The sequence below is a fragment of the Doryrhamphus excisus genome, linkage group LG1 (assembly GCF_037039965.1).
Source record: "Doryrhamphus excisus strain RoL-2023G ecotype Guam linkage group LG1, RoL_Dexc_Guam_v1.1, whole genome shotgun sequence".
Classification (NCBI taxonomy): Eukaryota; Metazoa; Chordata; class Actinopteri; order Syngnathiformes; family Syngnathidae; genus Doryrhamphus; species Doryrhamphus excisus.
In genome coordinates, this window is record NC_136357.1 from 27,182,501 (window position 1) to 27,210,176 (window position 27,676).

Here is a 27,676-nt window from a genome sequence, read left to right on the forward strand (position 1 = left end):
CTTCGCCTTTTTATTGTTTTCTTCGCTTCTTTCACAGGAACTCCTGTTCAGCGTATGCGCCCTTAACGTCATCTCCACTATCGTTTGTGCCCTGGCGACGGCTATGTGCTGCATGCAAATTGTCTCCACCGATGTGCTGCAGATGGTGAGTGTGGACAATAATTTCATTGGGGGGGGGGGGGGGGGTGGTGGAAAAGAAAAAGAAAAAAAGAAAGAGTCTGAAGATCACTATCCTAGTTGGAATTGAATTATACAATAGGCTTCATATTCTCTGTGAAGATACGGCTGCAGAAGTCAGTCAAGGACGGGACTCGGTCGACCGGCCGTCTCGTCTTTTTTTTTCTCACGTTGAACAATTCCCATCATTTGGTTTACGGAGCAATGAAACTATGAGTAGGAAGAAGCAAAGCTTATTAAATCCTACCCCTCCATCTGGTACTTTTACAATCAGTAACTGTTACATTTGTTCACTTCCTGTTTTCCTAATATAAATGAAGTTTTTTTATTTTATTTTATTTTTTTTAATTAAAAAAAATTTAAAACAATTAAAAAATATATATATATTTTTTTAAATATTTTTTTTATTATTATTTTTGAAATTTTATTTATTAAAAAAAAAGTTCTACACCCATCGCGTGTGGAAGTGGTAATCTTTTGGCTTCGGGTTAGCTCACTAGAAGCGTGTGTCTCGAGTCCTTACAGCATCGGAGCCGTGCATGTGTTGTAAACAATGGTAATGGTAATGGTTTTATTTCATTTGAACATGCATCAGATTGCAATTGAATGCATCACATAATCAGTTCACAGTTCCACATGTCCGAAAGGAGTAGGAAGAAGCAAAGCTTATTAAATCCTACCCCTCCATCTGGTACTTTTACAATCAGTAACTGTTACATTTGTTCACTTCCTGTTTTCCTAATATAATTTTTTTTTTATTAAAATGTTTTTTATTTTTTATTTTTTTTTATTTAATTTCTTTTTAATTTTTTTTAATTAAAAAAAATTAAATTAAAAAAAAATAAATGTTTTTACTTTTTTTATTTTTTGTCACGTACCAAAGTACAAGGTGTATATATATATATATATATAGCACATCATGACTAGCATTTAACACAATACCAGGTTATTTTTGTATTGAAAAAATAATAAAATGGAGTGTTAAAAATATAAAAATATCTAAAAATATCTACAAATTTTTATTAATATCTAAAAAAAATCTAAAAATATTAAAAATAAATCAAAAATATTTATCAAAAATAAATAACAATAAATAATCATTTTTACGGCTGCACGGTGGACGAGTGGTTAGCACACAGACCTCACAGCTAGGAGACCTGAGTTTGATTCCAACCTCTCCGCGTGCGTGGGTTTTCTCCGGGTATTCCGGTTTCCTCCCACATTCAAAAAAAAACATGCTAGGTTAATTAGCGACTCCAAATTGTCCATAGGTATGAATGTGAGTGTGAATGGTTGTTTGTCTATATGTGCCCTGTGATTGGCTGGCCAACAGTCCGCCTCTCGCCCGAAGACAGCTGGGATAGGCTCCAGCACCACCGCCATTTTGTCTTCTCTCTGGGATACCGAGGGCATAGAAGAGGGAAAATCGGCAGCGGATGCGGCTGTGGGGGGACCAGCAAAGGGGGGCAAAGTTTTTTTGTTTTTTTTTTAATTGTAATGTCCTTTCATGATGTCTTTCAGTTTATGCCACACCGAACGAGAGCTCTGAATGCTGACTGTATGACCCCCCACGGAACCATCCTCCACCAAACACTCGACTTTGACGAGTTTATCCCCCCCATACCCCCACCGCCTTACTACCCCCCGGAGTACACCTGTACGCCCTCAATGGACGGACTGAGGTGAGGAGCTACATTTCATAAATAGCATACTCGTCACAAAAATGTATTATTTGAGTATCTAGGGTTCTGAGAGTCCCAATTCCCTGACAGGAAGTTACCCAGCATGCTTTGCAGGTTATGCATCAGTGTCAAATTGTATTGTTTTGCATGTCTATTTTGGAGCGTAAGCGTTTTGTTTTGATACTCTGATGCAGTTACGTCGTGTGTTACGCAATGTTACTTTTGGTTGCACCGTGAGTGAGTGAGGTGTTTGGTTTTTCTTAGGGGTGTACAGATGATTGCCACCATGGGCCCCATACTGAAAAACCAAAGGATTTGCGGACCACTTCTCCATAAAAAATTTTAAAAAACCATGAGACATTGTTAGCATTGTTAGCATTGTTGTTTTATCATTACACTTTTATTTATTTTTTTTACAAATATTTGAAGTTTTTCCTCATACAGTCTATCTTCTAATAATATTGTAATTTTATTGCCATCATTTAAAATTAAATTTAAATTAATTAATTTAAATAATAATTAATTTAATTGAATTAATTTAAAATTAAAAAATAAAAATAAAAATAAAACATTTTTTTTCCAAATGTAATGGATGGAAAAAAAATAATAGACATTTATAAACGACTAAAAAAAATTATCGAATATGTTTAGCCATGCAGATGGCGGAGCGGCGAGGTAACCAAGAGCGTTCCAAGAAGTCACATCTGCCCACCAATTACGCCGTGAATATAAACGAACAGGGGGTGGCATTTATCGGGATGCACCATGACATCATCATGCCATGATTGATTAGCGGGAAGTATTTCATGCCGTGCCACATTTTAGACGGGAATAGCGTTGCCATGGAAAAGATAGCATGACGTGCATGAGTGGAATATCCTGGTCATTTAGACTGATATCCTTTCCAGAGGCCTGCACTTGGACTTTCCTCACTCTCCCTTCAGTGCTATTTACGGCGTGCCCATCAACAGCCCTGGGACGCTGTACCCGACTGACCTGCCCCCGCCGTACGAGTCTGTGGTGGGGCAGACCCCAGCAAGTCAGGTGAGGTGATTTTTAAAGGTAGGCACCCGTTTTTGGGTGCAGTTTTAACCTTTATGTTTGTGTTCTTGCTGAAGATGTATAAATGCATGGTGTAATAGTGCCCCCTATTGACGGATAGTGGCGTTGCTGATTTAAAACCAAGCATAAAAACAACTCACCCAGGGCTCTCTGACATCCTTTTAAAATATATTAAAGTTATTTAATTATTATAAAAATTATTTTTTGAATATTATTTAAAAAAAATAAAAATACCCAAAATATTACTCACGGTGAAACAAAACGAAATATATTAAAGTTATTTAATTATTATAAAAAATATTTTTTAAATATTATTTAAAAAATAAAAATACCCCCAAAATGTGAATGAAGACCATCTGCATATACATGGTCATTGAATAGGACAACATAATACTTACTCACGGTGCAACAAAACAAAATATATCAAAGTTATTTCATTATTATAAAAATTATTTTTTAAATATTATTTAAAAAATAAAAATACCCCCAAAATGTGAATGAAGTCCATCTGTATATACATGATCATCGAATAGGACCACATACTACTTACTCACGGTGCAACAAAACGAAATATATTAAAGTTATTTAAGTATTATAAAAATTATTTTTAAATATTATTTAAAAAACAAAAATACCCCCAAAATGTGAATGAAGACCATCTGTATGGTCATCGAATAGGACAACATACTACTTACTCACGGTGCAACAAAACAAAATATATTAAAGTTATTTAAGTATTATAAAAATTATTTTTTAAATATTATTTAAAAAACAAAAATACCCCCAAAATGTGAATGAAGACCATCTGTATGGTCATCGAATAGGACAACATACTACTTACTCACGGTGCAACAAAACAAAATATATTAAAGTTATTTAAGTATTATAAAAAATATTTTTAAAATATTATTTAAAAAATAAAAATACCCCCAAAATGTGAATGAAGACCATCTGTATGGTCATCGAATAGGACAACATACTACTTACTCACGGTGCAACAAAACAAAATATATTAAAGTTATTTAATTATTCTAAAAATTATTTTTAAAATATTATTTAAAAAATAAAAATACCCCCCAAAATGTGAATGAAGACCATCTGCATATACATGGTCATCAAATAGGACAACATACTAATTGCTCACGGTGCAACAAAACAAAATATATTAGTTATTTAATTATTATAAAAAATATTTTTAAAATATTATTTAAAAAATAAAAATACCCCCAAAATGTGAATGAAGACCATCTGTATATACATGGTCATCGAATAGGACCACATACTACTTACTCACGGTGCAACAAAACGAAATATATTAAAGTTATTTAATTATTATAAAAAAATTTAAATATTATTTAAAAAATAAAAATACCCAAAATATTACTTACGGTGCAACAAAACAAAATATATTAAAGTTGTTTCATTATTATAAAAAATATTTTTTTAATATTATTTAAAAAATAAAAATACCCCCAAAATGTGAATGAAGACCATCTGTATATACATGGTCATCGAATAGGACAACATAATACTTACTCACGGTGCAACAAAACAAAATATATTAAAGTTATTTAAGTATTCTAAAAAATGTTTTAAATATTATTTAAAAAATAAAAATACCCAAAATATTACTCACGGTGCAACAAAACAAAATATATTAAAGTTATTTAATTATTATAAAAATAAAAATACCCCCAAAATGTGAATGAAGACCATCTGTATAGTTATCGAATAGGACAACATACTACTTACTCACGGTGCAACAAAACGAAATATATTAAAGTTATTTAATTATTATTTTAAAAATGTTTTAAATATTATAAAAAAAATAAAAATACCAAAAATATTACTCACAGTGCAACAAAACAAAATATATTAAAGTTATTTAATTATTATAAAAAATATTTTTTAAATATTATTTTAAAAATAAAAATACCCCCAAAATGTGAATGAAGACCATCTGCATATACATGGTCATCGAATAGGACAACATACTAATTACTCACGGTGCAACAAAACAAAATATAGTAAAGTTATTTAATTATTATAAACATAAAAATACCCCCAAAATGTGAATGAAATCCATCTGTATATACACGGTCATCGAATAGGACAACATAATACTTACTCACGGTGCAACAAAACAAAATATATTAAAGTTATTTAAGTATTATAAAAAAATGTTTTAAATATTATTTAAAAAATAAAAATACCCAAAATATTACTCACGGTGCAACAAAACAAAATATATTAAAGTTATTTAATTATTATAAAAATAAAAATACCCCCAAAATGTGAATGAAGGCCATCTGTATATACATGGTCATCGAATAGGACAACATACTACTTACTCACGGTGCAACAAAATGAAATATATTAAAGTTATTTAATTATTCAAAAAAATATTTTTTAAATATATATTTTATATATATATATATATATATATAAAATATAAGTTTATAATATTTACATTTTATTCTAACACTATTTCCAGCGGTTTAAATTTAGACTTGGAAATGCCCTGGTCTAGTAACAGGTTTCTCCCAGCAGGTCACCACCAGCATGGAGCAACACGCCACTGAATCCAGTCTATGTGACAGAAACACGACGGCAGGACTGAGTACTCAGGGTAAGGATTTTTTTTTGGGACGCCATTTTTCTACTTCCAGACTACTGACGGCTTTGATGATTTTTTACTTTTGTTCAGCCTCAGTGGACAGCGCATCCCTGATGGTGTCTGAAGTTGCGGATCAGGACCACACGTGCTCCTCGGAGGACTTGTGTTCCCTGGAGGTCCAAGGCTCGGACTCCTCTCCTTACAGCACGCCCCACAACGCCCTCACGGATGGAAGCTGCACCAGTTTGGAGCTTTGCACACGTACCCGATGCCACCACGGGCTCTCGAACGCGGCTGCTCGCCCCAGCGACACGGGCTTCAGCGAGTCCTCACACACGCAGGAGTCTCTTGAACGCTCCCCGGATTGGTCCTCGGAAAACTATAGTAATCTGGACCAGGAGGATCCAGCAGATCACATGCGTGCATGTGAGGAACTCAGACCTTCGATGCATCTTTGTGACGAGCTCGCATCCGCCAAACATTTGCCGGAGGAGCCGCCAAAAGCTTCGCCGCATTCGCTCATTAAATCGCGAATGATGATGACCCGGAAGCTCCCGTTGGCCGTGGCACTCCCGCCGCCCCCTCAGCCTTGCTCCCCCACCTCAGTGGCCTCCTCCGGTGGAACTTCAGCCATCAGTCCCCTCGCTCCGTCTCCATCTCCGTCCCCTCCCAGCAGGCTACGAGGCCCCCGTTTGTGCTTCAGTGTTTGGTCCGCCTCGTCCTCCTCCTCCTCCTCCGTGCCACCGCCGCCTTCTACCTCGTCTCAAAGTGGATGTGGATGTTCACCCTCAGAGAAGCCGAGGGGGCTCCGTGCGGCCAGGAAGTACCGCAAACTGGCGCGTATTGTCCGCTCCAGCAGCGACCCTATTTCCTGCTCCTCCAACACAAGTATGTGAATTATTATTATTATTATTTTTCACATTTAAACAACCACTTTTCACTATAAGAACAATAATGAATGTTGTCTTCTTCTGCAGGGGAACATTGTGTCTCCAACTCGTCAGTTAATCCCTCAGCTGAAGATTCAGCTCATACTTCACCGGAGCAAGGTAAAATATTGTTAAAACATACGGGGTAATAACTATAAAAGCAATCTTCACTCGCTAAATGTACTGGAAAAAAAAGGCCAGTAAGGATAATTCATAATGCCGCCTACAGAGAACTGTTCATCTTCAAACAGCTAAAATAATACATAAGGCTAAAAATAGCCAATTAGCTAAAACTGTCATCCAATACAAATAAATGTGATCTCATTCACCACCAGTCGGTAATCATTTTAATAATCTTTGGGAATTTTGTTCTTATAATATTTTGACTTTATTCCTGTAATATTCCAACTTTTTCTACAAACTAATTTTCCAAATATTACAACTTTATTTGTGTGTTAAGTATTAATATGTATATTAATATAAAGTATTAATATTTATAATATTTATAATATTTATAATATTTATAATATTTATAATATTTATAATAATGTTAATATTAATTCTCGTAAAAATGACACATTTTTATTGTCGAATTACAGTTTTGTTGTTGTAATATTTTGACTTTATTCCTGTAATATTCAAACTTTTTCTCCAAACTAATTTTCCAAATATTACAACTTTATTTGTGTGTTGTTTCTCATAATGTTAAGACTTCAATATTTCAACTCTATGCTACTACAATGAAATCTCTTATTATTAATTAATATTTATATTAATACTAAGTATTAATATTAAGTATTAATATTTATAATATTTATAATATTTATAATATTTATAATATTTATAATATTTATAATATTTATAATAATTATAATATTTGTAATATTTATAATATTTGTAATATAACATGTAATAATAATATTAATATTAATTCTCATAGAAATGTAAACTTTTTATTGTCAGATTACAGTTTTGTTAGTATGTCATATTTTGACTTTATTCCTGTAATATTCAAACTTTTTCTGCGAAATAATTTTCCAAATATTACAACTTTATTTGTGTGTTGTTTCCCATAATGTTATGACTTTTCTTCAATATTTCAACTCTATGCTACTACAATGAAGTCTCTTATTATTAATTCATATGTATATTAATATTAGGTATTAATATTGATAATATTGATAATATTGATAATATTGATAATATTGATAATATTGATAATATTGATAATATTGATAATATTTATAAAATGTATAATATTTATAATATTTATAATATTAATATTAATATTAATTCACGTAAAAATGACACATTTTTAGTGTTGGATTACAGCTTTGTTCTCATAATATTTAGATTTTCGTGATCAGGAAAAAGCCGAAAGAAACAAACAAATGATGTTTTCCAATATTTGCTGTTGTTTCTCAGTTGCCTTGTTCAATGTTTTAAGAATGTGCCGGGGGCCACACTTTGGACACCCCCCAGCTCATGCTTTTATGGAGCTCAGAAAACATCATACAGTAAATCTTTTCGATGTTTTGATCGTCCACACCCGATTTTTAAGGACAAAAAACAACGATTGCATGTGAATGACAGGCCAAATTTTTTTTTTTTTTAAATACAAATAAATAAATAAATAAATAAAATTTTTGCAAAGTAGCATTTTTTTTTTTTTTTTTTGCTCAGCGCACATTTTGACCATTTCCCCTCTGTTTTCTTCTCAGAGCAATCGAGCACTTCAACACACGGAGCCAAACCCAGATGTGCCAAGAAGCAGCAAAAGGATGGCAAAAAAGCCGACCTCCATCTTAAAAGCAGATCCCAGCCATCGCAGACCCCCCACCGTGAGCCCCCGCAATCGCTGGCCGACCTTAAAATGTTTAAAGACACTAAAATATTAGTGGCCAAGTTCCTGGAGCATTCAAGCTGCAATTTACCGCCGGAAGTCCAGCAAGTCGTCAACAATATCAAGTGCGTCATCAAGTCTGATGAGAAACACATGGAGGAGGCCATCTTTAGCGCCAACGTCATCGATCAGGTAACCTCGCATCTTCCGGTATCCTTTGGGTGGTGACGCAATGTGGCTAATCACTGTGGCTAATGCTAACCTCATAGCTATGCCAACATTTCTGTTGGCATAGGGTTTTTTTTTTTTGCTAAAAAGTCAGATTGCGATTGTCGAGGATAGGAGTGTCCAAACTAGACCACATCGTGAAAAATTAAAATATTAATAAAAATATTAATAACTTTGATATTTTGGTAAGCAATGCTAAGAAGTTACATATACTTACATATACAATACTTTTTTTTAGAGGAAAAACAAATTTAAACAACACTAAACTCATCACACAGCAACTTAACAGCAAAGAAATATACAAATGTGTACCAATACATGTTCAAATTCCCATTATACATTATGCATGTGAGCAAAGCATTTCATTGGAAGACACGATGGGTGGATGGATGGATGCTTCTGCTGTCTCTGTCCACCAGAGGGAGGCTGACGTAATTGCAGTGCCCCTGGCAGGCGCCAATGAATGCGTTGCTCAACCCAATGCATTTAGGGAAAATTTTGAAGGAGTCTCAGGTACACCTTTTGAGGGTTAAGTTGCTGTGTGATGAGTTGAGTATTAATTAATTAAATTGTTTATTTAATTGCTAGGTAGCTTGAGCGTCAAACGTTAATGACAGCAACACAATGTAGACTGACGTGAAGATTGCGAAAGAGAAAACAGCCAGAAAAGCCCAGAGGGAGGCTGACGTAATTGCAGTGCCCCTGGCAGGCGCCAATGAATGCGTTGCTCAACCCAATGCATTTAGGGAAAATTTTGAAGGAGTCTCAGGTACACCTTTTGAGGGTTAAGTTGCTGTGTGATGAGTTGAGTATTAATTAATTTATTTATTTATTTAATTGCTAGGTAGCTTGAGCGTCAAACGTTAATGACAGCAACACAATGTAGACTGACGTGAAGATTGCGAAAGAGAAAACAGCCAGAAAAGCCCAGAGGGAGGCTGACGTAATTGCAGTGCCCCTGGCAGGCAACTATGAATGCGTTGCTCAGACCCAATGAATTATGGGAAAACTTTGAAGGAGTCTCAGGTACACCTTTTGAGGGTTAAGTTGCCGTGTGATGAGTTGAGTATTAATTAATTGTTTTGTTTATTTAATTGCTAGGTAGCTTGAGCGTCAAACGTTAATGACAGACACCAATTAATGCGTTGCTCAAACCCAATGAATTATGGGAAAACTTTGAAGGAGTCTCAGGTACACCTTTTGAGGGTTAAGTTGCTGTGTGATGAGTTGAGTATTAATTAATTAATTTGTTTATTTAATTGCTAGGTAGCTTGAGCGTCAAACGTTAATGACAGCAACACAATGTAGGCTGACGTGAAGATTGCGAAAGAGGAAACAGCCAAAACTATGAAGTGTCAGGTACACCTTTTGAGTGTTAAGTTGCTGTGTGATGAGTTGAGCATTAATTTATTTATTTAATTGCTAGGTAGCTAGGTACCTATGAATGCGTTGCTCATACCCAATGAATTATGGGAAAACTTTGAAGGAGTCTCAGGTACACCTTTTGAGGGTTAAGTTGTTGTGTGATGAGTTGAGCATTAATTTATTTATTTAATTGCTAGGTAGCTAGGTACCTATGAATGCGTTGCTCATACCCGATGAATTATGGGAAAACTTTGAAGGAGTCTCAGGTACACCTTTTGATGGTTAAGTTGCTGTGTGATGAGTTGAGCATTAATTAATCGATTTAATTTAATTTATGTAGTTATGCTTCTGCGCCGAACGGATGTGTTATGATGAAAATTTTGAAAATTGAATCAAAAAAAAATATTTCGACTCACAGGTGATGACCCAGCGCATCAACGGCAGTCCCAGGAAACGCGGCCAAGAGGATCTCCATCTTCAAAGCTGCGGCGCTTTGAGCTCGTCCCCGTCCCCTTCCATGCGCCGTCCCAAACACCTCCCACAAACCACCAGCACCTCTCCCAACGCCCTGGACTCCCCTTCCTTTGAACAAAGCCTCGAGTGCAGGGAAACTATTCTCTGACCCACGGACTCCACAAGGACCCGGGTCGAAGCTGTGAGGGGCATTCCAAAGTGCTCGTGCAATAAACGGCCAGGCGTTGCGACGTCACAGCAAAGGGAAACCATCTCCAGCTACATCCCCCCCCCCCCCCGTGCGCAGTCATCAGCAGAAATGGTAGCAAACCCCTGGCTATAGTGGCTTTGTTGTCATTGGAAAATATCATAGAATGTTTCTCCCCCTCAGGAGATTTTTTTTTATACTGACTTTCATGGGAATCAAACACAGGGACACACAAAGGATACTGGTCAGTCCTCCAGTGAAGAAAGGAATAAATATATTTCTATTAAAAATATCAATTGAAGACAACGGGTTTTACTCGCTATTGAATTTGTGCTAACTGATAGGCTCGTGAATATTTTGTGGTGCCACCTGTTGGAGAACCTTACAGACATTTTAACTTACCTCATTGTGTTACGTTTCTTATCAGTGTTCAATAAAATATGACTTTGTATCTTTCTTGAGTTATTGATCCGTGCAGGGATCGCCTTAAAAGCTTCATTAGTCCATGCTTAAAGACTAGATAGGATAGCTTTAGTCTGAAAAGCTAGAGAGAAAACGAGAGGTGTCCTCTCTAGTCATTGATCATTGTATAAGGACATCGAATTGATGAAAACTGGACTGATCTGAGCAAGCTTAATTTGTTCATGCTTAAATACTAGATAGGACAGCTTTAGTATGAAGAGCTAGAGACACGACTATACGTGACCTAAGGGCATTGGATCAATCACAACTGGACTGCTTTGAGAATGCTTCAATTGTTCATGCTCAAGTACTAGATAGGACAGCTTTAGTATGAAGAGCTAGAGACACGACTATACGTGACCTAAGGGCATTGGATCAATCACAACTGGACTGCTTTGAGAATGCTTCAATTGTTCATGCTCAAGTACTAGATAGGACAGCTTGAGTCTAAAGAACCTGAGACACGACTATATGTGTCCTAAGGGCATTGGATCAATCACAACTGGACTGCTTTGAGAATGCTTCAATTGTTCATACTCAAGTACTAGATAGGACAGCTTGAGTCTAAAGGACCTGAGACACGACTATGCGTGACCTAAGGGCATTGGATCAATCACAACTGGACTGCTTTGAGAATGCTTCAATTGTTCATACTCAAGTACTAGATAGGACAGCTTGAGTCTAAAGAACCTGAGACACGACTATACGTGTCCTAAGGGCATTGGATCAATCACAACTGGACTGCTTTGAGAATGCTTCAATTGTTCATACTCAAGTACTAGATAGGACAGCTTGAGTCTAAAGAACCTGAGACACGACTATACGTGTCCTAAGGGCATTGGATCAATCACAACTGGACTGCTTTGAGAATGCTTCAATTGTTCATACTCAAGTACTAGATAGGACAGCTTGAGTCTAAAGAACCTGAGACACGACTATGCGTGACCTAAGGGCATTGGATCAATCACAACTGGACTGCTTTGAGAATGCTTCAATTGTTCATACTCAAGTACTAGATAGGACAGCTTGAGTCTAAAGAACCTGAGACACGACTATGCGTGTCCTAAGGGCATTGGATCAATCACAACTGGACTGCTTTGAGAATGCTTCAATTGTTCATACTCAAGTACTAGATAGGACAGCTCGAGTCTAAAGAACCTGAGACACGACTATACGTGTCCTAAGGGCATTGGATCAATCACAACTGGACTGCTTTGAGAATGCTTCAATTGTTCATGCTCAAATACTAGATAGGACAGCTCAAGCCTGAAGAGCTAGAGGTCACTGTTCGGACCAGAGCTGCCCTATCTGGTCTTTCAGCATAAACTAAGCACGCTTGCTTGGATCAGTCTAGTCACTAGGTCTTCAAACTACAGATATCCTATCTAGTCTTTTCGCATGAACTAATGAAGCTTTGAGCATGAACTCCCCAACCTTGCTCAGATCAGTCCAGTTGTGTTCAATTCAATGTCGTCAGGACACCGAAAGTCTTCTGTCTAACTCTTCGGACTAGAGCTGTCCTATCTAGTATTTGAGCATGACCTAATCAAGCTTGCTTGGATCATTTTTTTTGTAGCCTCTTCAAACTCAAGATGTCCTATCTAGTTTTATGTTCCTTTGTGCTGTTGTTTAATTGTATTTTTACTATGTGCCACAGGCCATCTAATGGCACCCAGGCCACACTCTGGGCACCACTTGTCTATAAACACCCATTTTGTCAAATTACAGGAGATTTTCTTTCCGTTTTAACAAAGAAATCCGGAAACGGAAACAAAGCAGACACTTTCAGTGATTGACTTTTATTTTGAAACCCCAAACCAGTTTGTGGTCAGAGACCGTTGCAGTCACTACCGGTAACTTGACACTACACGGACATCAGTGGGATGGGCGATCGATCCGATACCAAGTAAATACAAGAGCAGTGTTGGCCATACCGATACGGATACCGATTATCCCAGCAAAAAATGTAGTGGCTTTTTCACTTTTGATCGTGATTATAATCCTAATTAATCTTAATCTTATTTGTGAACAAATATAATATAAATTACAAAACAAAACAATTACACGATTCCCTGTTCTTGTAAGCCAACATACATATCTGAAAAAAACGTGATCTCATCAATATCCGCCGATCCGAGTGATATTGCCATTGATATCATCTCCATCGATGTTTGTTTCGATCCAAAATGCAAATGAAAGGCTGGGAGAGACAGCAGTGTGAAACAAAGCACGTATTCCGAAGGTTTGACCGGCTTTTAATTAGCTAATGTTTAAATGTACTTTTCGCACGACGGGGCAGCGTAATGGCCGCCGCCTGTTTTTGCATTTCAAGTCATTGTTGCTAGCTAATAAAAGGGACAGGGAGTGTTTGAATGTCAGCTAATGTTAGCAATCGAAGACGTTAAAAAATGGCGACACGAAACATTCTAGAATAAAAGGCGTTAGCCACCGCGAGCTAATGCTACATAGCTAGGAGTTAGCTAGGAGTTAGCTAGGTGTTAGCTAGGTGGTTTGCGCGTCCCCGCGTCCCCCCCCCCCGCGCCGCCACGGAGCCGTACGGGTCCGCTTCCACGTCTCCTCCGCGGAGCCGTGCACGCTGCCAGCTGGGCTAGGCCACGTCCTCCCAGGGCCGACGTTCATTGGGCGGACTGCGGGGGGAAGATGCCCAGTATGCGGAAGGAAGACGACGACGGGGTGTGAAGACCCAAAAAAAAAAAAGAGATGCGAGGACGTTTGATGAGCGTTTGCCCGCATACGCGCGACATGAACACTCACGCCGTGGAAATCCTCTCGTCGGGCCACAAGGTGAGCAACCCGGAGTGACACTTTTTTTTTTCAAAAGTCCCGTTCGGAAATGATCGGCTTCGGCGGAAACCGACGCGGAGGCCGCCTCCCTTCCTTCATTCTCATCTTCCTCATGGCGATTATCGCCATCCTGGCCTTCAACTACTGGACGGTATCCAGCAAACACGGACGCTTGCTGGACGAGCTGGCGGAGGTGCAGTCCCGGGTGAAGCGCACGGACGCGGCGAGGAGCCGGCTGGAGAAGCGGAACTCGGAGCTGATGGTGCAGGTGGACACGCACAGGAAGCAGATGGAGCAGAAGGATGGAGACTACGTCGTGCTGGAGGGGAAACTGCAGGCCCGAGACGCGCTCGTTAAAAAGTGCACGGACGAAAAGGTACTGCTATTCTCCCTGTTTTACAGCGAGGGGTGAGCAAACTGCGGCGCGGGGGCAACTTCCGGCCCGCCAAGCGTTTGAATCCGGCCCGCCAGTTGCTTTATAAGTATTTCAACTTTTTCCATACAAGCTGACAATGTGACTTGCAAGTCGGATGTCTTATTTAGTAAAAAATAAAATAAATAAAATTTTTATAGTTTATGTTTATAGTGCCACTTTTAGAGATAAAATTAGCCAAATAATTCAATGCCGACTGTTTGAATTCTAAAGCGTAAAAGAGTATGTGTGCTCTGTTTGTGTTAAATATACATATATACCCCCCCCCCCCGGACAATTTTGTTAACTCAACATGGCCCTCCCCTGTTTTAGAGTCTAAGTATTTCCACAACCGCAAGAGGCCCGTTTCCGCCACTGAAGGAAAACAAACATCCCAACTATAAGTCATAATTATGAGAATAAAAGTCACAAAAGTCATAAGTACTAGTTCAAAGTTGAAATTATGACATAAAAAGCCATAATTATGAGAAATCAATCTTCTCCATCCAACCCTGTCACACCAACTTCTCTCATGTCCCCCTCCACTAACATCCATAAACCTCCTCTTCGGTGTTCCTCTCTACGCCAGGGGTCTCAAACTCAATTTACCTGGGGGCCACTGGAGCTAGGGTCTGGGTGAGACTGGGCCACATCAGGTTTTCCAAAAAAAAAAAAAAACGCATTTATTAAAAACAGAAAAATATACAAAATATACATTTTCTACAATAAAAGCTCTGATAAAACATTCCACTGTTCTCAAATATCTTCATTTTTATTTTTCTGCACAAAATAAGGTGAAAAATAAATAAACAAATCAAGAATAAAGAAAATCAATCAGTAATAAATAAATATAATAATAATAATAATAATAAAAACTTAAGAAAGGGGTAGACAAATTATTTTTTTCATATTAAAATGAACAAAGCATTATTAGAGCCCTGTAGACATGACAAAACACGACTATAGTCACATTTATACTCTTTTTATTTACAACATATTGCGCAACTGCGGGGTCTTGAGACACATGCTAACTCGCAAACTAGAGAGCTAGCCACCTAAACGGTAGCCTTCAAGTTATTTCCTTTAAACTTAAATCGCCAAAAACTTACCACTTCCACACGGATAGTGAGGATAACTATTAACAGTTATTTAACCTTTAACATGAACATGAATCAAACGTAATATTTTTTTTTCTGGGTACATGATACCATACAGCATCCATATCAAACTTGCGCGGGCCGCACTAACATTAAACTTTCATATCAAGGCGGGGGGCCTCAAACTAGTGTCCTGCGGGCCACATCTTTTACATACTGGGCATGCCCCATTGACTATTCTGTTTGATTATAAGCGGCGCATGTAGACAAGAGATTGGAATATTCCTTTCCATGTATACCATTGTTTTCGGAGCCATACTTGTTCACCTGCTGGACCAGTACTTCTAGGCAGGTGAATAAAGAAAGATATTACTTCCTTGTTGGTGTACCGGGGATAAGTTTGTTTGTTAAAGGTGGGGGCACCTTTCATTGTTCCATGAGCTCAGTTGTTTTTACCTCGTATGTACACATGCGACGCTAATGTACTATCCCATGACTTAGTAGTCAAATATTTGCAAAACTACTGTATATACAGTAATAGATTAAAACACATTATTTTCCCTGTAACATGTATACAGTCCTCCCTCGTTTATCACAGTTAAGTGATTCTAGACTCAACAGTGATAAGTGAATTTCTGTCAAATAGGATAGTTTTAGTAAATATCATATTTTTTTATGATCTTATAAATACTTTTTGAACATTATTAGAGCCTTGTAAATATGAAGTAACACCCCTATAGTCACCTTTGTATTTGCATTACTTTCATTCGTTGTGCCACCACGGGAAACTTGTGCATTATTAGTTTTGTAGCGTTTAAAGCCGACATTACTCACCACTGAGTGTGGTGTTGCTTCAAATACGTGATGAGACCCGGCGGTGTTAAACTTCCCCGGTTCTGTGCCACCACGGGGAATCTTGTGCATTACTAGTTTTGTAGCGTTTAAAGCCGATATTAATCACCACTGAGCTTGGTGTCACTTCAAATACGCGATGAGGCCGATTCTGTTAAACTAGCCCGGTTCTGTGCCACCATGGGAAAGTTGTGCATTACTAGTTTTGTAGCGTTTAAAGCCGACATTACTCACCACTGAGTGTGGTGTTGCTTCAAATACGCGATGAGACCCGGCGGTGTTAAACTTCCCCGGTTCTGTGCCACCACAGGAAACTTGTGCATTACTAGTTTTGTAGCGTTTAAAGCCGACATTACTCACCACTGAGTGTGGTGTTGCTTCAAATACGTGATGAGACCCGGCGGTGTTAAACTTCCCCGGTTCTGTGCCACCACAGGAAACTTGTGCATTATTAGTTTTGTAGCGTTTAAAGCCGACATTACTCACCACTGAGTGTGGTGTCGCTTCAAATACGCGATGAGACCCGGCGGTGTTAAACTTCCCCGGTTCTGTGCCACCACGGGAAGCTTGTGCATTACTAGTTTTGTAGCGTTTAAAGCCGACATTACTCACCACTGAGTTTGGTGTCGCTTCAAATACGCGCTGAGGTCGGCGGTGTTAAACTTCCCCGGTTCTGTGCCACCACGGGAAACTTGTGCATTACTAGTTTTGTAGCGTTTAAAGCCGATATTAATCACCACTGAGTTTGGTGTCGCTTCAAATACGCGATGAGACCCGGCGGTGTTAAACTTCCCCGGTTCTGTGCCACCACGGGAAACTTGTGCATTACTAGTTTTGTAGCATTTAAAGCCGATATTAATCACCACTGAGTTTGGTGTCACTTCAAATACGCGATGAGGTCGGCGGTGTTAAACTAGCCCGGTTCTGTGCCACCACGGGAAACTTGTGCATTACTAGTTTTGTAGCGTTTAAAGCCGATATTAATCACCACTGAGTTTGGTGTCGCTTCAAATAAGCAATGAGGCCGATTCTGTTAAACTAGCCCGGTTCTGTGCATCACAGGAAACTTGTGCATTACCAGTTTTGTAGCTTCAGCATCTTACAATACCGTTTTCCTCCCTGTGTTTAGGCGAAGCTGCAGGGTGATGCTGCTGTCCAAATGAAGGAAATCCAGAGGCTGAAAGGTAAGATGTGCCTGACCAGTTTATTGTACCATTCTATGCTAAATAGAAAACTAAATTCATCACACAGCAACTTAACACCCAATTGATGATCATTTTCTACCGCTTTTCCTCACGTGGGTCGCAGGGTGGTGCTGGAGCCTATCCCTTCAGGCGAGCCAGCCAATCACAGGGCACATATAGACAAACAACCATTCACACTCACATTCATACCTATGGACAATTTGGAGTCGCTAATTAACCTAGCATGTTTTTTGGAACGTGGGAGGAAACCGGAGTACCCGGAGAAAATCGTACAAATAAAAATGGCAGAAATTGATAAAAATCATACATTTTACAGGAATGCAGTAAAAATATTAAATATTAAAATATAAATATATTATAAAATATAAAATTATAACATAATATTATAAAATATTATAAAATAAGATAAAATATTTAAAATAATATTATAAAATATAACTTTCAATAAATTTTTATGATCTTCATTCAATTCAATTTTACAGGAATGCAGTAAGAATATTAAATATTAAGAATATAACTTTATAAATATAATATTATAAAATATAAAATAATAATATAATATATTTAAAATAATAATATAATATAAAATAATATATTTAAAATAATAATATATTATAAAATATTCTAAAATAATATAATATAAAATATTTAAAATAATACAAGATTAAAAAATATTTAAAATAATATAATATTATAAAATTTAACTTTCAATTAGGGGAAAAAGGTTGTTTCTATCTTTTTCCGTTCTTTAGTAATCAGCAGTAAAACATGGATACTGTAGGTTTCAGGAAAATAATCAATTCTCACCAAAACAAAGAGGGGAAAAAAAATGCAGCTCAATTGTGTGTGTGTGTGTGCGCGCGTGTGTGCGTTTGTGCGTGTGTGCGCGCGCGTGTTAAAATTTCCTTTGCACAACACAGCGAGATGCACTTTTCACTTCCTGGTTGCGCTCTTCTAAAATGCATTTCTGCCACGTTGTGGCCATTTTTTCATCTGAAAACTACACCACACATGGTCTTTTCTATTGTGGAGTTGCATCATCACCTCTTTGTGCTTCTTGTGCAAAAAAAACCCTCAATGTTATTGTGTGTGTGTGTGTGTGTGTGTGTGTGTGCGCCAATAGAGCAGCTGAATGAGTTGAAGCAGGAGTTTATGAAGCAAGAAAGGGAGCTAAGCGAGGTGAAAGGCAACAGAACCACCTTGGAGAAAAAGCTGGAATATGAAAGGTGGGATCCAATGGCTTTCAATAATACATTTGGTGAAACCTGAATATTTTCATAATTTGATTTTGTTTTTCTTAATTATTCTTTGGCCATGACATGTCACGTCTGTGCATTAGCTTAAAGTGTGGTCATCAGATTGCACAGTTAAAAATGGAGTACGACGAATCAAAGAAGAGTCTGGAAGAAGCTGTGAAGCGACGACAGGTTGGTGTGTGTTTATATTCAAATGCAACTGAACTGATGTCCTTATTGGAATTATTATTATTTTTTTAATTTTTAGAATGCTGCTGACCGTGCAGCAGCGGCTGGAAGACATGCCGAGGGAGGCGCTGGTGTGCAGTTGACTGAAGAGCGCCACACGGTGGCCACCCACCATCATCGCGAGGGTCTAGATTTAAAAGGTATGATACCATACGGTAGCTGTGGTATATACACCAGGCAGCACAGGCAGGCTCATTATAATGAGGGGGGGTGTCTAAAGTGCAGTCCAGGGGCTATTTTGTGGTCCGCAGAAATAATTAAAAACAAAACTAAAAAAAAAGCAAACATGAAAAATCACAATAACAAATTAACTCAATTAACAGGGAACCTTCTGAAGAGGAAAAAAAGTTGCAATTTTAAGCAATTTTAAACTCATAATATTTTGAGGGGGCGGGAATGAATAAATAAATAAAAGAAATAAGTAAATATATATACTATATATATAATAATATAAATAAAATAAATAATATAATAATAATATATATAATAAAAATATTACAAAAATAAATAATTAAAAATATAAAAAAATATATAAAAATATTTTAACCTGTAATACGAGAAAGGAGTAAATGACATACTAGAAGCATGAACATTATAAAGCGTTGCTCATACATAAATAAGTAAATAATTAAATATATATATATAATTAAAATTAAATTATTAATATTAATAAAAATATTAATAAAATAAATAATTAAAAATATTTAAAAAAATATTTTAGCCTGTAATACGAGAAAGTAAATGACATACTAGTAGCATCAACATTATAAAGTGTTGCTCATACATAAATAAGTAAATAAATAAATATATATATATATATATATATATAATTAAAATTAAATTATTAATATTAATAAAAATATTAATAAAATAAATAATTAAAAATATTTTAAAAAATATTTTAGCCTGTAATACGAGAAAGAAGCAAATGACATACTAGTAGCATCAACATTATAAAGTGTCGCTCATACATAAATAAGTAAATAAATAAATAATTGAATATATATATATATATATATATATATATATATATATATATATATATATATACAATAATTAAAAGAAAATTATTAATATAATAAAAATATTAATAAAATAAATAATTAAAAATATTACATTTTAACCTGTAATACGAGAAAGAAGTAAATGACATACTACAAGCATGAACAAGATCAAGCGTCGCTCATACCAGTCAAAAGAGGGGGAAAATAAAATATATTGAACTCATTTTGGGCTTCAGAATAAATGTTACCATCGTTTTTAAAAACAAAAAAATCTTTTTAAAAAAAACATCCCGTCACAAGCTGGCTAATCTGCATTCCTTTCGTTCTCTGGCAGACGTCATGGGTAAGCCTGGCAGCGATGCTGGTATGCCCGGTATTGAAGACAGTGAGGTGGGAAAACTGGAAGAAGTGCAATTTGGTAAGTAATAATAATAATAATAATAATAACCATAATCCATTTTTTTATACCAAATTGCAATTAAGCCCTGCTTGACTTTGTCAACTTTTTTTTTTTCTGCAGAATTAAAAAAGCCAGCCATCACTCAGACGAAGCATGATGAAGTCCCAGATGCGGTTGTGGGCGCCGGCGCCGGACCTGGTGATGGTCCGGGGGGGCAGGGCTTAGCTCTTGACCAGCCCCGACTCCAGCAGGACGTAGCGGAAGGCCAGGCAGCCGTGATCGCCCCTCCGGCCAACAAGCGGATGGCGTTTGAAGAAGACAACAAAGCTGATATCAAAGCAGACGAGCTGGGTGAACAGCAGAGGCAACTTCGAGGTACGTAGTTAAAGTTGACGTCTATACATACATTTTCTGTACCGCTTATCCTCACGAGGGTGGCGGGCATGTTGGAGCCTATCCCAGGGTACGACCCTGGACTGGTCAAATTTAACAATATCGATTTTTACTCTTTTTTTTTTTTTTTTTTCCCATCAGTCGATGTTCAATGCAATTTTCCCTTTGGAATATTTTGACCTTATTCCCATAATATATGATAAAAAACGATTTTTTTTTTAAATTATAACTTTTTGTCCATGCATCCATCCAAAAAATAAAAAATAAATAAAAAAATAAAATAAAACTAAAATAAAAAAAATAAAATAAAACTAAAATATAACAAATATTCATTCATTCATTCATTCATTTTCTACCGCTTATCCTCACGAGAGTGGCGGGCATGTTGGAGCCTATCCCAGGGTACGACCCTGGACTGGTCAAATTTAACAATATCGATTTTTACTCTTTTTTTTTTTTTTTTTTTTTTTTTTTTTTTTCCATCAGTCGATGTTCAATGCAATTTTCCCTTTGGAATATTTTGACCTTATTCCCATAATATATGATAAAAAACGATTTTTTTTTAAAATTATAACTTTTTGTCCATGCATCCATCCAAAATATAAAAAATAAATAAAAAAAATAAAATAAAACTAAAATAAAAAAAAATAAAATAAAACTAAAATATAACAAATATTCATTCATTCATTCATTCATTCATTCATTCATTTTCTACCGCTTATCCTCACGAGAGTGGCGGGCATGTTGGAGCCTATCCCAGGGTACGACCCTGGACTGGTCAAATTTAACAATATCGATTTTTACTCTTTTTTTTTTTTTTTTTCTTTTTTTTTCCATCAGTCGATGTTCAATGCAATTTTCCCTTTGGAATATTTTGACCTTATTCCCATAATATATGATAAAAAACGATTTTTTTTAAAATTATAACTTTTTGTCCATGCATCCATCCAAAAAAAATAAATAAATAAAAAATAATAAAATAAAACTAAAATTAAAAAAATAAAATAAAACTAAAATATAACAAATATAAATAATTAAAATAAAATAAATCACTTAAATGCACAACGATGAGCCAATTCCAGAAACAATACAAGCAGTTGATGTTTGCTAAATACAAGGATGAAGAGTCTTGAACCAGTCATGATGTGCTATATATATCACTATATTGACACTTACTATGGTACACATTATGTTATTGAATGCTCATATCACCTCGTACTTCGGTACGTGACAAAAAATAAAAATTTAAAAAATAAAATAAAACTAAAATACAACAAAAATAAATAATTAAAATAAATATAAATCACTTAAATAAAAAACTAAAATAAAGCTAAAATAAATAATTAAAATAAAATAAATCACTTAAATTGTATTAGGAAAGCAGGAAGTGAACAAATGTATGTAATGAAATAATACCATTACCATTACCAATGTCTCACATAAGGATTGTGGATGATGTGCAAAATCAAAAAGTGCACATTTCTTTTAAAACCCAATGAATCACAGCCCTGTTTCTTTATTTTTTTTTTAGGTTTAAATCAAGCTATGCTAATATGCTAGCGCTTTGAAACAGGAGCTTGAAGCATCAACTTTTGGATGCCGGCTCCACGATAACAAAAAAAATAACAAAAAAAACCCTTTAAACAATATTAGGAAAGCAGGAAGTGAACAAATGTAACAGTTACTGATTGTAAAAGTACCAGCAACCTGGTATATAATCCCTGCAGCGTGTCCTAGGTCTGCCCTGGGGGCCTTTTCCCGGCTGGGCATGCCCGGAACACCTCATCAGGGAGGCGTCCGATTGATTATTTAATTAATTAAAAAAAAAATATATTTTTTTTTCCTATTTCGGCAGCCCCAGATGTCAAAGCTGAGGACGAGCACTTGAAAGGTATTCCTGCCCAGGTACCCAACCCCATTCAGCCGCACCGTGCCAAAGACCAGGTCCCAGCAGGGGCACGTCACCGTCACCAAAGTGAGTCGACCTCCACTTTTTTTTTTTTTTTAATGAAACGCTTTATTTTGAAGGGTTGAAAAGTGACAACATGATTATTATATTACCCGTAAAAACAGAGCTTTTATTGTTAGCCTTAGCCCCGGTGTGTCAGTACATAATCACGTGTCTGTGGTGGCCCGCAACAGATAAATTTGGCCCGCCACAGATAAAGTGTCGGTGCCCATTTCTTACTCAACCGGGGATGATTGCGTAGCTTGTCGTTGCACACTTCTTACCTTACACACATAGTACTTTAGTACTTTTGAGGTACATCATGATGGATCCATGGATTCCAGTCTTCTAGATCCCAAGTCTTCAGGATTAGACTTCTGGGGGGATCGGGGGGGGGGTCACAGGTTTTGAAGAGACGACCCCACGGCACTTCCCACAAGATCTTTCCTGCTTGCCTGGCTTCTGCTCCGCAACTTATTCCCGCTTCTTTCCAGTCTTTTATTTATTTTTTTGTGTTTACTTCACACTTTCCATTTTCCCTCTACATTCTTCTATTAACAACAAAACTTGGTTGCAGCTAATTTATGGCTAAATTCTAATATTTTCACGTCTCTTTTTACATAAGAACTGCAAGTCAGTGAGGAAACGGTAGCTTTTTCTTTGGCAGGAGCCAATCACAAGCTATCGTTGCATTCACAATGAGCTTGTCGACCCATTAGAACTCGCAGGAGGTCATATTATGTAAAAGTATAACAATATAATAGTCTGACTCACGGTGTCAATCTTGCAAAGAAAACTACATTCATCACACAGCAACTTAACACGCAATAGATGTTCATTTTCTACCGTTTTTTCCTCACGAGGGTCGCGGGGAGGGGGGTGCTGGAGCCTATCCCAGCTGTCTTCGGCCGAGAGGCGGGGTACACCGTGGACTGGTCGCCAGCCAATCACAGGGCACATATAGACAAACAACCATTCACACTCACATTCATACCTTATATGTAAAAGTATAACAATATAATAGTCTGACTCACGGTGTCATCTTGCAAAGAAAACTAAATTCATCACACAGCAACTTAACACCCAAACCATTAACACTCACATTCATACCTATGGACAATTTGGAGTCGCTAATTAACCTAGCATGTTTTTGGAATGTGGGAGGAAACCGGAGTACCCGCAGAAAACCCACGCATGCACAGAGAGAACATGCAAACTGAGGTCTGCGCGCTAACCACAATATACAAACTAATTTGAGTTCAAAATGAAAACACCAACTCTTAAAGGGGACCTATCGTGCTAATTTTGGGCCCTTTTTGTATTGAGTTGTGGACTCCCTATAGAGCAGCTACACACAATAACCCGCACAGTAAACTTTCTAGATCTTCCAGAATCGGCACCTATTACAGCTGCAGTTCTTTGGATTTCCACTCAAACTTAAATAGCCAAAAACTTACCACTTCCACACGGATAGGGAGGATAACTATTAAGTTATTTAACCTTTAACATGAACATGAATCAAACGTAATGATTTTTTTCTGGGTACATGATACCATATAGCATCCATATCAAACTTGCGTGGGCCGCACTAACATTAAACTTTCATATCAAGGCAGGGGCCTCAAGCTAGTCTCCGGTGGGCCACATTTGGCCCGTGGGCCGCGTGTTTGAGACCCCTGCCATACAGCATCCATATCAAACTTGCGCGGGCCGCACTAACATTAAACTTTCATATCAAGGCGGGGGGCCTCAAACTAGTGTCCTGCGGGCCACATTTGGCCCGCGGGCCGCGTGTTTGAGACCCCTGCCATACAGCATCCATATCAAACTTGCGCGGGCCGCACTAACATTAAACTTTCATATCAAGGCGGGGGCCTCAAGCTAGTGTCCTGCGGGCCACATTTGGCCCGCGGGCCGCGTGTTTGAGACCCCTGCCATACAGCATCCATATCAAACTTGCGCGGGCCGCACTAACATTAAACTTTCATATCAAGGCGGGGGCCTCAAGCTAGTGTCCGGCAGGCCACATTTGGCCCGCGGGCCGCGTGTTTGAGACCCCTGCCATACAGCATCCATATCAAACTTGCGCGGGCCGCACTAAGATTAAACTTTCATATCAAGGCGGGGGGCCTCAAACTAGTGTCCTGCGGGCCACATTTGGCCCGTGGGCCGCATGTTTGAGACCGAGCAAAAACGAGCAACCCCCCCCCCCCATCCTTTTCATCTTTTTTTATTCCTTCAGACATTCCTACTGTCCCTTCAATTGCCTTCGCTTTTCTCCTTTCCTGATGAGGCCCTTCTCTGCCTCCTGCAGGCCGGTTCTTTGATGAGATCGAGTCCCCCGTAGATCCGCAACATGGCTCTAAGCTAGCGGACTACAATGGGGACGATGGCAATGTGGGCGAGTACGAAGCCGACAAGCAGGCCGAGCTGGCCTACAATGAGGAAGAGGATGGTGATGGTGGGGAGGAAGACGTTCAAGGTGAGCCGGGCCTGATAGACGGGATCGCCTGTCCAGATATATACGTACATTCACCATTCCTCCAACCCCCCCCCCCATTCTGCTGTCACCCACATCCCTTCAGCCGTTAATAGAGTAGCTCACATTGCCATGACTTTGGTCCTTGAATGCATCGCCAAACATAAACAGCGCGTGATGTCGTCGTTCTGGGCTCAAAGCAGAACTGCAGTGCATGACGTCCGGAATGTGAAGCAAAGAACGGCGCGGTTAGCATTTAGCATCCTACACACGAATCCAGACCAAGGAACTCACGGTTTTGTGAATGAGCCACATGCCATGTACTACCTGTTCTTCTTTTTAGCTGTAGCACCAAAACATCTTACTCACATTTAGATGCATAGTTCAGTGTGTCTGTTCTCTCCTTGAAACATAGAAATTCACACCCATTTCTATTTTTTTTAACCAACAGAATTTGAGTCTTACAGTTTTATATAAAGTTTTAACATGATGCAAAATGTATTTATTTGGTGCCTTGGTTAACATTCTGTTCCCGTCCTTTGCCGGAATGTGATGCAAAGAACGGCACGGTTAGCATTTAGCATCCTACACACGAATCCAGACCAAGGAACTCACGGTTTTGTGAATGAGCCACATGCCATGTACTACCTGTTCTTCTTTTTAGCTGTAGCACCAAAACATCTTACTCACATTTAGATGCATAATTCAGTGTGTCTGTTCTCTCCTTGAAACATAGAAATTCACACCCATTTCTATTTTTTTTTAACCAACAGTATTTATTTTCAGTGTACAGTGGCGCCTTGGTTAACATTTAATCTGTTCCCGTCCTTTGCCGGAATGTGATGCAAAGAACGGCACGGTTAGCATTTAGCCTCCTACAGACGAATCCAGACCAAGGAACTCACGGTTTTGTGAATGAGCCACATGCCATGTACTACCTGTTCTTCTTTTTAGCTGTAGCACCAAAACATCTTACTCACATTTAGATGCATAGTTCAGTGTGTCTGTTCTCTGCTTGAAACATAGAAATTCACACCCATTTCTATTTTTTTTAACCAACAGAATTTGAGCCTTACAGTTTTATATAAAGTTTTAACATGATGCAAAATGTATTTATTTGGTGCCTTGGTTAACATTCTGTTCCCGTCCTTTGCCGGAATGTGATGCAAAGAACGGCACGGTTAGCATTTAGCATCCTACACACGAATCCAGACCAAGGAAGTCACGGTTTTGTGAATGAGCCACATGCCATGTACTACCTGTTCTTCTTTTTAGCTGTAGCACCAAAACATCTTACTCACATTTAGATGCATAGTTCAGTGTGTCTGTTCTCTCCTTGAAACATAGAAATTCACACCCATTTCTATTTTTTTTAACCAACAGAATTTATTTTCAGTGTACAGTGGCGCCTTGGTTAACATTTAATCTGTTCCCGTCCTTTGCCGGAATGTGATGCAAAGAACGGCACGGTTAGCATTTAGCCGTCTACACACGAATCCAGACCAAGGAAGTCACGGTTTTGTGAATGAGCCACATGCCATGTACTACCTGTTCTTCTTTTTAGCTGTAGCACCAAACATCTTCACACACATTTCTATTTTTTTTTACCAACAGAATTTGAGCCTTACAGTTTTATATAAAGTTTTAACATGCAAAATGTATTTATTTGGCGCCTTGGTTAACATTAATCTGTTCCCGTCCTTTGCCGTTTTTTTTTTTTTTTTTTTTTCATTCCAGATGATGACGATCGAGACATGCAGGGAGATCGGGCTGTGGATTACGGAAAGCGACGTCAAGTCATGGACGTTCTTTAAATGGGGAATTTTGTACAGCCGGATGCCACATTCAAACACATTTTTTTGTCTGCAACTCGGCTCTTCGGACTTCAATATGAATCAGAATTTACGGCTTGCATCCTTCATATCGTGGACATGTTTTTTTTTTTTTTTTTTTTCACTCCCCAACCGATAACTACTGATGTATTTGAATCATGTAACCTAACAATACAATGAAATAACTCCTAGGCTGATGTTTGATTTGGCCGTAAAAAGGTAAGCTAGGACAATGTATGGTGTTCTGGATACGGACTATTTTTGCTTTGCGATCGGGTGCTGCAGTTCATACCTGAGCTGAATTGATGTGACTTTTTTTTTTTTTTTCCTTCACTTAGAAATAAAACAACTCTTTTGAGATTTATCTTATCGAAGCGGCTAATTGGACGGTTGGACTTTTTTACCATAATGTTTGGACATAATGGTGTTTTGTGTTTACATGGGGGTGGATAGGCGTTTGAAATGCCAAGGATTTTACCTTTTTTTTTTTTTTTTTCCCAGAAGAGTGTTATTTTGTGTTTTGTAAATTGATATGCATGTGCCATGCCATTTGTCTTTGATCATACTGGAAAAAAACTTAACCAAAAACATCTCTATCTGTGAGATCCATCTAGTTTAACTACTAGTAGTACTGTAATAGTTAAACGCAGTGATTCCCAACATGGAAACATTTAATTTAAAAAAAAAAAAAAAAAAAAAAGCAGCATCCCAGTCATTTTGCATTAAGCCAGACAATTAA

General features: G+C 37.6%; 2 protein-coding genes across 4 annotated transcripts in view; both read left to right on the forward strand.

Moving 5' to 3' along the window:
- Positions 1-11,003, forward strand: part of fam189a1 (family with sequence similarity 189 member A1) — a 70,000-nt gene extending 58,997 nt beyond the window's left edge. Inside the window, exons 5-12 of one of the 2 annotated variants that reach the window (XM_078792958.1) lie at positions 38-145; positions 1,699-1,859; positions 2,768-2,903; positions 5,469-5,550; positions 5,629-6,426; positions 6,516-6,587; positions 8,189-8,502; positions 10,322-11,003. In XM_078792958.1, coding sequence (XP_078649084.1) covers positions 38-145; positions 1,699-1,859; positions 2,768-2,903; positions 5,469-5,550; positions 5,629-6,426; positions 6,516-6,587; positions 8,189-8,502; positions 10,322-10,525 — 1,875 coding nt within the window. In that variant the 3' untranslated portion in view covers positions 10,526-11,003. The remainder of the gene's footprint in view (positions 1-37; positions 146-1,698; positions 1,860-2,767; positions 2,904-5,468; positions 5,551-5,628; positions 6,427-6,515; positions 6,588-8,188; positions 8,503-10,321) is intronic. The other variant, XM_078792961.1, reaches the window with a different exon arrangement.
- Positions 11,004-13,205: 2,202 nt separating this feature from the next.
- golm2 (golgi membrane protein 2) lies at positions 13,206-27,301 on the forward strand. Of its 2 annotated transcripts, XM_058078757.2 has the most exons (10): positions 13,206-14,207; positions 17,322-17,376; positions 18,521-18,623; positions 18,737-18,824; positions 18,901-19,021; positions 20,220-20,303; positions 20,406-20,660; positions 22,534-22,653; positions 24,941-25,108; positions 26,843-27,301. In XM_058078757.2, the coding sequence occupies exons 1-10, from the start codon at positions 13,881-13,883 to the stop codon at positions 26,917-26,919; spliced, it is 1,398 nt and encodes a 465-aa protein (XP_057934740.2). In that variant the 5' UTR covers positions 13,206-13,880; the 3' UTR covers positions 26,920-27,301. The 2 variants fall into 2 exon arrangements, with proteins under 2 accessions (XP_057934740.2, XP_057934741.2); XM_058078758.2 differs by lacking the exon at positions 24,941-25,108 and having other exon boundaries at positions 13,207-14,207.
- The last annotated feature ends 375 nt before the right edge of the window (positions 27,302-27,676 follow it).

Coding starts and splice junctions, on each gene's coding strand:
- golm2 (XM_058078757.2), top strand. CDS start 13,881: ATGATCGGCTTCGGCGGAAACCGACGCGGAGGCCGCCTCCCTTCCTTC. Junction 19,022..20,219: donor CGAGGGTCTAGATTTAAAAG/GTATGATACCAT, acceptor GTTCTCTGGCAG/ACGTCATGGGTAAGCCTGGC. Junction 20,661..22,533: donor ACAGCAGAGGCAACTTCGAG/GTACGTAGTTAA, acceptor CTATTTCGGCAG/CCCCAGATGTCAAAGCTGAG.